Genomic DNA, 9,899 nt, shown 5'->3' with positions numbered 1-9,899 from the left:
TTGTAACGCTTCTGCTTAGCGATCTTCAAGGGTATGGAGATGCACTCCCTCTCTCGCTCGTTGCTAGAATCTCCTAGGTTGATCTTGGTGATACGTAGGAAAATTTTGAATTATTGCTACGTTCCCCAACACCTCGAGCACTGGCGCCAGATCCGGGTTGCCGAGGAGCATTGCGACAACGAGTACCTCAAGATGCTCAAGCTCGATGCCGAGGCCGAGGAGGAGGCGCGCCAGGCTGCGGCGGCACTACCCGCGCCGGCATAGCCCGCGCCCAACATGACCGCGCTCTGGAACACGGCGTTCGGCTGGGCCGGTTCGGCGCCAACGCTCATCGACCTCACGGACTCCGTGGACGACGACGCCGCCGCCTAGGGCAGCGCGCCGGCGCTTAGTTTTTAGTTTGTTTCTATTTTCATTAAGTGCTAATGTGGACGCATGGACTCCCGCCGGCCTTCGTGACCGGCTTTAATGTTTAATTAATTTTGTTTTTATGTTAAATATGTATGTATTCATTTTTTTGCGCCGTCAAAATGGGTCGCGCTAGCGTATGGCGCACGCACCGACCCAAACGCCGAAGTAACGTTCGAGTCCGCCTGGCCGATCCAAACAGACAAAAAATGAATAAAATCGCCGTTTGTTTGGGTCAGCCCGTTGGAGTTGCTCTTACGGTTTAAAATGAACTTTTCCCGAATGGAAGGAGGGAGGACGGATGAAGTGAGTACCAGGGGTCTGTTTGAGTAGTGTCGCATAGTGTGTGAACAAATGAGGGCCGAGTAGAGGGTCCGGTTAAAGATGCTTCCACGACAGCGCCGCGCACCAACCGCGCCACGGACACACGGAGAGAGAAAGGAGTGGCCAGGACACTGAGCAGCGCAAAGGCGCGGTGCTGCCGGCACTTATGCCGATGATCTTTCCCTTCCCCGTTGCCGTCGCCGCCGCCCTCTTCGCCGCCGCAGCCTTGGTTCCGAGACACGCCTCCGCGCTCACCCGCCATGACTTCCCCGAGGGGTTCGTCTTCGGCGCAGGCACCTCAGCCTACCAGGTACTGTCTTGCGGTGCACTGTATATTCATCCATATGACACGCTTGGTTCTGCACCGTCTGAGGAGCTGAAACCCTTGACGATGTCAGGTGGAAGGCGCGGCCGCAGAGGATGGGAGGAAACCCAGCATCTGGGACACCTTCACCCATCAAGGTCCGTGCAGTGGTCTCACGCTTCAGCAATCAGTAGAAGGCCCCTTAATTTACTGTCTAAAACTTGGGGATGAATTCAATATTCTAAGTTTGCGATGACAGGTCACTCGTCTGACGGGTCCACGGCAGATGTTTCAGCAGACCAGTACCATCATTACAAGGTAAGAACTAACTAATTGTGCGTGAATCAAACATAGTTGCGATCTCTGAAATTCTGAAAAGAGTTCAGACAGAGTGCATGTTAATAAAGTTCGTCAGGTTCTTTGGTTTCAAACAACATCAAATCCTTTGATCTCAGGAAGATGTAAAGCTTATGCACAAGATGGGTCTGGACGCGTACAGATTCTCCATCTCTTGGCCCCGGCTTATTCCTGGTAGGTATGAGTGTACAAGTGTACAACTAATTTTGAGCATAATACCTTACCTTTCTGAAAAGTTGTGATGCTCGGTACCAAATTGTGTAGCTGGAAGAGGACAGATAAACCCAAAGGGCTTGGAATACTACAACAATTTGATAGATGAGCTGATACTACATGGTATACAAATTGTTACTTTTCTCTCACTTATTGCTGATGTGAGATTGAATTCTACAAATAATTCTGTTCTCTCAAATATTGGCTAATCCAGCTACTTGTTCTGCAATTTTTTTACAGGGATTCAACCTCATGTCACCATCTACCATTTTGATCTTCCTCAGGTCCTGCAGGACGAATATGGTGGACTACTTAGCCCCAGATTCATGTAGGTGCCGGAAATGCTAATTCAGCTAAATGTGTTACGTACATGTGAAATGCTACCTAGCACCCGTGGATAAATCATGGTCATGAAAGAAAAAAATCAGATAATTCACTGAAGGAAGCAATTCTTTAGCTGCTCTAACTTTCTAACATGCGTTTCAGAGATGATTACACCGCTTACGCAAACGTGTGCTTCAAGAGCTTCGGGGACAGAGTGAAGCACTGGGTAACCGTCAACGAGCCAAACATAGAGCCAATCGGCGGCTACGACAACGGCTCTCAACCTCCGCGGCGCTGCTCGTATCCATTCGGCGCAGACTGCGCCGAGGGGAATTCCTCAACCGAGCCGTACATGGCAGCTCACCATCTCCTGCTTGCACACGCTTCGGCAGTGTCCCTGTACAGAGAGAAGTATAAGGTCTCTTTTGGTTGTCACACTCCCTTGTTGTCTCTGCTGCATGCCATGCCACACATGGCAGGTTATGGTTTATTGACTCTCATCATGTATGCAGGCTGCTCAGGGAGGCCAGATAGGAATCACTCTGCTGGGCTGGTGGCATGAGCCTGCTACCGACACACCCCAGGATGCAGCTGCTGCCGTGAGGATGAATGACTTCCACATAGGATGGTCAGTGCTACTATTACATTCCTATGTCCTATACAAAATCTATGATAGAAAGTTCAGAGAAATCTTAAGGAAAAGTACCACACCGTTCAAAGTACAGGTTCATGCATCCGTTGGTATATGGAGACTACCCTCCGGTGATGAGGAGCAGGGTAGGCCGTCGATTGCCGGCTCTACCGGCCCCGGAGCCGGCCAAGGTGCGTGGATCGTTCGACTTCATCGGCTTCAACCACTATCTCATCATGCGTGCGCGATCGATCGACACCAGTTCCGGTCAGGAACCCAGGGACTACTACGTCGATGCAGCCGTCGAAAGTAATGAGCCCTGAACAACACACTAGACTAGACTTTGGTCATTAGCATTCAGAATAGGAAGGTTCTGCAGGCTGCAGTGCAGTTTGATCTGACTTGCCTGCCATGTTGATGTTGTTCTCCTGATGATGCAGATCCAGCAGCAGACATAACCACGGTATAACGATAATGCATAGGAGTGGTGCAGGATATCGTTTCTGCCTGCGCATGTCGTATCATCTCATCCTCATCCTGCGCCCATGATGATCTCCTTAATGTAACATGTGCAGGGCGAGGTTGAGACCGCCCCGTGGTCCCTGAGGAAGCTGCTGGAGCACCTGAAACTCAACTACGGGAACCCCACTGTGTGGATCCACGAAAATGGTATCATCTGAATTCTTGCAGATTCAGATGAGGCAACAGAATGAACTGTTCTTTCTTGGTTCAGGATACGCAGACGGCCCCGGCACCCGGAGCAAGGCCGAGGAGGAGGAGGACGACGACGAGGACAGAGCAGAGTTCCTGCAAGATTACATGGAAACCCTGTACCTGTCCATACGGTGCACATGCAACTTCTCTTCTCCGTCATCTTCTTCCTCACTTTCCTCTGTTTTTTTGTTCCTTCTGAAAACTGTGTTTCAGGAACGGGTCGAACGCGCGGGGATACTTCGTGTGGTCGTTCCTGGACGTGTTCGAGTTCCTCTTCGGCTACCGGCTGCGCTTCGGCCTGTGCGGCGTCGACATGGGCGATGCGGCGAGGACGAGGTACATGAGGAGATCCGCCCGCTGGTACTCCGGCTTCCTCGCCGGCGGCGAGCTCCGGCCGGCTGCTCGGGCCCAGAAGTCCTACGTGCAATGAAAAAACAAGAGACGCTCACATGTGTTTTCCGAGATGTTAATAAGCAAGACCTGCTTTTATTTATCAATAATATCTTTGGTTTTGTTCAAGCAGATCAGAGGTATCCGCTTTATTAGGGAGAATGCCCTCCGCAGTGGGTTATCATCTCTGGTCTCCACGTCTTTGTTTTTCTCGAGCTGCTCTGCGCAACGAAAGAAAATACATGTACCGGGTTCCCGTGCAACGATCCAAAGGAGAATAAGAATACGTTTTGTAGTCTTGTTGTAAAATTATAAGGGGCTGACTATCTTCCACACGACTGTTTTTTTTTTTAGTTTCATTTGACCGTGCCACGTGCCCGAAAGTACATTTCTGCACCCAGGAGCAAATGCTCCTGGTGTGAACAATAAAATCAAAAAAATAGAAAAAATTCAAAAAAATCTAAATTTTTTTTTGTGACATACTTTCACAAATGTTTGTTGTGCATGCAAAATTTGATCATGAAATCACATTGGTGAAAGTCGTGCCAAAAAATACAAAATCAGAGCTTCAAAATGCTTTTGTAAGTAACATTTTCAGAGCATCGATTTTGTTTATTTTACCACGCCTTCTACCAATGTGATTTTGCGATGAAATTTTGCATGCACAACAAACATTTGTGGAAGTATGCCAAAAAAAATCAGAATTTTTTGAATTATTTTTAAATTTTTCTGAATTTACTGTTCACACCAGGAGATAATGCTCCTGGGTGTAGAAACTCCACATCCGCCACGTGCCATCCTTCTCTCCTTCCTCGTCGTCATTGTCTTTCTCCCACTCTGTGTCATTGTTGTTCTCCCGCCCAGTCGACCAGTCCTCTGCTTAAGACTTCCCACAGTTTGAGTAATATAGGTAGTAACATCACACATATCTAGATAAAATAAATGATGTGACAATCAATAAATGAAGAAGAAGAGGCGTGTGGTAACATAGCTAGTTACTACTCCCTCCTTTTCGGTTTATAAGGCTTATCTCAACTTTTTTGTTTTTCCAATTTAGAGGGCTCATCTCCATCTCATTTTTAGTTTCCAATGCGCATTAAATCTTTGCATGCAAGAATTAAAAAGGAACACACCAATGCATGTAATGTTCCTACTCATCTAGTGGCCAAGCATGCATGCACTATAATTAATCCAAATTAATGCATGAGTTTAATTTGGTAGTTTTGTAATGTACGAGATACATTCCTCCACTCACAAAATGCCTTGGTTGATGAGATTTGAGATTTGAGCGCTATAAACCGGAAGGGAGGGAGTAGTAGTATGAGTAACATCACATATATCAAGGCAAAATGAGTTTATAGCCTAATAAATGAAGTTTTGCATGTTACTACAAAAATGTTACCTCCCATTATAGAGGTAGTAAGATATCTCTACTCCTAATGGAGCAGTTGGTGAATAGTTCGCCGGTTATTTTTCACTGGTTTTATTTCGTCCCACCACTTTCGCTGGTTTTTTTCGTCCCGTCCTCCCACCCCACCGGTTTAGTTTCGCGTCACCCTCTCACACAACCAAAAAAATCTAAACCGGTCAGAACTTTCCATGCTAGCACAAATTATTTAGTAATGCATTTATGTGAAAAAATCAATCACGATCAATCACGATCAATATCTAAAGATCAAATCTAAATTAATTAACCTTACCTTAAATCACCAATTCTTCTTGTTAGTCCCACCGAGCGAAGACATCCCTACGCCTCCCCTCGCACTTAAAAGGAAGGAAATTAACTTTGAAACAGAAACCCATGCATGGATGCCAATCCCGTTCCTCTCTCACGTTCTCTTTTCTTTCCTAGCTCCCATTCTCCTCATAGAGATGCACATTGATCGGGAAGGAGGATGACTGAATGAGAGGCCTCAGATCGGATCCTCTTCGATCCAGGCCTCTGCAACGTCAACGACGCATACACCCGGATGCTCGACAAGTACAAGCACCAGGACGACGTCGATGACGACATCCCCGCCGTGCTAGATGGCGGCCGCGGCGTAGATCCCTTGGTCGGATTTGAAAGGATGTAACCGCCCGGCGGCAAGATGCGGAGCCGCGAACATGCGCGGATGCGCTGGAGACAAGTTGTACAGAGCCGCAGCCGTTTCCGTTGGTTGTCGCGCTGTAAGCGGTTGTTCGCCATCGCTTCCATAGCCCGCCAGGAGCCGTCGTCGCGCACAGAGGGCCAAGGCAAGCACGGACGTTGGCGATGGTGGCGCGGGTGCACATGTTGCCGGAGCCGAGGCGAACGCGGCTGCGGGTGTTGCTCCGCAAGCTAGGGCGCGCCGATGTGGATGCATCTATGCTGCTGCGTTCGCCTCAATGACTAGAGCCAAAGGTATTAAAATAGGAAAGAAGCACCTGATTATTATACCAATTAGATCAAGACTTTGGTATATGCATGGTTGTATGCGCCGCTTGATCCTCCTGTGCATGACTCCCAGGTAAACATTCATCCCTAATTCCCTTCTGTATGTTCCTCCCAGCTGAAGACGGTGTCGTCTTGCTTCTGAAGTGGAAATGGAATAGATGAATTCTTCTCACGCTCGGATGGAAGTGACTCGCGTGAGTGCATAGCATAAAAGTGAAAACAATCAAATTAATTATTAAATCATTGAGGTTAATCACAGAAGACAATGATTTTGCTTTCTCCTAATTGATGTTTTTGCAGTGAGCGGCGTGGAAGTCGACTTCTCCAGCAATCAGGCCATGATCGGCAATCTTCGGGAGGAATTCCATGCGTCATCCCTTCCACATGTTGGTTACCTTCCTCCTATTCAATCGCTCCAGCACATGGGTGTGCGTGGTGGCCGGAATTGGGGTTCGCCGGAATGTCTTCGTCTCTCGTTCGCTCTCGGTAGAGCGTGTTGATAACGTGTATGAATTTGATAATGAGGGAGACTCAATCACCTCATAGTTGCCAACGTTTATGATCACCCCATTGCGCCCAGCGCCGTCTCGTTCGCTTCGTCGTTAATTTTGGAGAGACGTGCGTTGTTTATCACGCCGCTCCCGCCGACGAGGCTGATGCAAGGGCGTCCTCCCTTGCTCCGACGAGGAGGATGCCCTTCCATGTGAGATCCAGCAAAGAAGCACTCCACCGATATCCGTTCCTACGAGATCCGACGAGGAAGTGCTGGCCTCCTGCCTTCAGCGGGGAAGCTACTGCCTTCCACGGCAAAAAAGTGGTTGACCACAACGTTCTTGAAGCCTCGTGCAATGGAGTCTGCACAAGATAATATTCATCCTTGCTTTTCAACACCTGACCTACTGTTAAAAAGGCTCTGCATCTAATTGCTTACTATACAGAGTTTGTTTATGTCTAGAGTTCATCTAGGGATTAGTAAGAAAATAAGATGTTTTTTGTCAAATGGTTATGCAGGTTCGAGCAACCTCAAAGTAGGCTGGGAAGGATAACCAGTGATTATACTGATGCTGGAGAGTCATGTTGAAGTTGAGTTTGTATGGTTATAGATTTTAATCCCTGCGCGGGTGGTGTTCTTGAAGTTTCATTTGGTGTTGCTGTCAGCAGGCTTATACTTTCATCATCTTCTACATCAAGTATAGTGGTTAATTGTTTTGGTCAACTCTGCATTTTATTTCGTCAGAATTACCTCGCCGCATTTTGTGGACAACAAAAGTAACAGTATGGTAATTGGTAAAAGTTTTTGGTCCCATAATATCAATGTGTGTGTGTGAGAGAGAGAGAGAGAGTGAGAGAGAGAGAGAGTGAGAGAGAGAGAGAGAGAGAGAATTTAGATATCATTTGGTGGTAGCAAGTTCAAGTAATAGTTTGAACACATTCAAGAAATAGTATAAAGATAATGCATATTACATAAAAATAACACTGAGAATTTAGATGTATTGTTTGTCATGGAGCTGTGGCTGGCCAATTTACATGAAATTAATTCCCTCAGTTGTGGTGGCAAATATAATACACATAATCCATATTGTTATGCACTAGCGTCTGTGTGTGTGAAATAGATGGATTATGATCCCGTACCTAATAAGATGGATATGTGTGTGTGTGTTAGAGGGAGAGAGAGAGAGGGAGAGAGAGTGAGGAAGAGGGAGGGAGAGTGTGTGTGTGTGTGTGAATTTAATGGTAAAAAAGGTCGCCAATATCACTTGATATGTATGAGAATATTAAATGTAATATTAACATGATTAATATTGTACTCTTAAAGTTAATGTGGCCCCGTTGCAACGCACGGGCATTCTTCTAGTAGACAAGTACTCCCTCCGTCCGGGTTTATTAGGCCTAAAGACAACTTCTCTTAGACCAAGACACATAGTAATTTGCTCACATTAATTCTTCCATTTCACTTCCAATGCACTCTCTCACATGCATGCAACCAATGAAAAAGCACACATGAAGTGTATTAAATTTTCAGCCATGGCACCAACAACAATAGTTTTCAATACAACCAATGAAATGGGTGCATGCATGCACCTTTCCAACACGGGGCCTTATAAAAGGGGACATGCTTGTGATGCTGAGAGGCCTAATAAACCCGGACGGAGGGAGTAACATCTAAGTTACTACCTATTGTTGGGAGTCTAACCGTTGTCTCACATCACGCCAACATCGCCGTCATGGTGTCTCACCCTGTCTGAGCCTCATCCTCCTCTGAGAAGCTGCCGCCCCCACACAACACTACACCCGTATCCGCCAACCTCCGACCATTAATGGCAAATGTGGAAAGTTAATCCCCGCACAGAAAACCAACCAAAAGGAAACATTTATGGTTGTGTTGCTAGCCAACTTCAGTTTTTCGTCACTAACTTGGTCGAAAGGCTTCCGTTGTTGCTCATGTAATGAATCGTCCAAACTCCATAGTATGTGCGGTCCTTTGAAGATTCTAGTGAAGGTTATGATGGTCGATCCCAACCTCTTTTCAAGGGTCTGGCTCACACAGTCGCTTATGGTTCGATGCTAGCGCCAAAGGCGTTGCTGGTGGCAAAAGATGGTACTTCCTCCGTCTAGGTGTGTAAGTCATCTTACAAAAACCAAATAATCTCAAAACATTTAGGCGCGGTGCATTAAATTCTACCTCGTTTTTTGTTTCTTGACATATCAACCAATAAGAGATGTGGGGTGTGCATGTTTTTAATGATTTGAGTCTACCAAACACGACATGTAGTGGTTAGTGCATTGCATGCAATGCTATTAATTAGCAAATGAACATTAAGTTCTCTCGTTTTCTCCTCCTTCTTGGTCATGGTGCACAACCTAAGATGACTTACTCACCTAGACGGAGGGAGTACCAAGGTGTCGAGGACAAGGTCGCCATTGAGTTTAGCGTGGCTACTTCCAAACACCGTCGAAAGGCGGGGTGTGGCGAAGGGATGTGAGATGTGACTGAACGTGTGGACTCTTTGCATGACTTCATCGAGCTGCTCAAAGGTCTCATGGACTTCGATCACCCAAGGTCTGAATCACTTGGTAGAAGATCAAGAAAGTCAACCGGCCGGTTGCGCTGTCTTGGGGGACAACCCTACAAGATGTCAGTCACGAGCACATGTTTTCTTCTCCGGTGCTTGTTATTTTGGGGAAGATCCGTTGGAGGTTTCGTGGGGGTGATTTGTTGTGGTGTCATCACTGATTGATTGAGTCCTTGTGGGGTTTGATTTTGGATGCATCGATCTTCGCTTGGTTTTGCCCGAGCCCGACGGCTGGGCACAACGGTGTCTGCACTGGATCCATATCGCATGAGATGTCATGTGTGTGTGTGACAGAAATGACCCGATGTCACACGCGAGTAAAGCTATATCCACAGACCACTTATGGGTAACCTACATCCACCGGTTAAATTGGAACACAATAGCTAGATGTAAGCCGCCTGAAAATTGAATTTGGGATAGTCAAATTTCGTAGGAAATCAGAGCGGAAGTGCCTGCAACTGCATGAAGAAGAAGAAAAATTCACCATATCAGGTCAACACCAAACCCTAGCCTCCCGCGATTTCGCTGGCCGCTGCCACCGCGCAGCCCCCTCCGCCGCCCTCGCCCATGGCCCCCATAGCCCCCGCCGCTTCCCCCGCCCCGTCCCTCCCCCTCCCCCTCTCAGCCCGGCCGGGGATGAAGGCCCTAACCCGGATCCTGACCCGCGCCCCTCTCCAGCGGTCGTTCTTTTCGCCCCTGCTGCTCCGGCCCCGGCGCCGGCCGCTCCGGCCCCTGCTGCTTCGG

The 9,899-nt window shown here is 47.5% G+C and overlaps 1 protein-coding gene across 1 annotated transcript; it reads left to right on the top strand.

Moving 5' to 3' along the window:
- Positions 1-788: 788 nt before the first annotated feature.
- Positions 789-3,820, top strand: LOC119311086 (probable inactive beta-glucosidase 33). The gene is made up of 13 exons (XM_037586714.1): positions 789-1,042; positions 1,131-1,194; positions 1,296-1,354; positions 1,492-1,567; positions 1,658-1,729; positions 1,847-1,934; positions 2,093-2,348; positions 2,443-2,558; positions 2,656-2,870; positions 3,002-3,024; positions 3,137-3,230; positions 3,295-3,406; positions 3,489-3,820. The coding sequence occupies exons 1-13, from the start codon at positions 899-901 to the stop codon at positions 3,703-3,705; spliced, it is 1,536 nt and encodes a 511-aa protein (XP_037442611.1). The 5' UTR covers positions 789-898; the 3' UTR covers positions 3,706-3,820.
- The last annotated feature ends 6,079 nt before the right edge of the window (positions 3,821-9,899 follow it).

This window comes from Triticum dicoccoides, chromosome 5B, assembly GCF_002162155.2.
Source record: "Triticum dicoccoides isolate Atlit2015 ecotype Zavitan chromosome 5B, WEW_v2.0, whole genome shotgun sequence".
Lineage (NCBI taxonomy): Eukaryota > Viridiplantae > Streptophyta > Magnoliopsida > Poales > Poaceae > Triticum > Triticum dicoccoides.
This window is presented reverse-complemented; position numbering and strand designations above follow the sequence as displayed.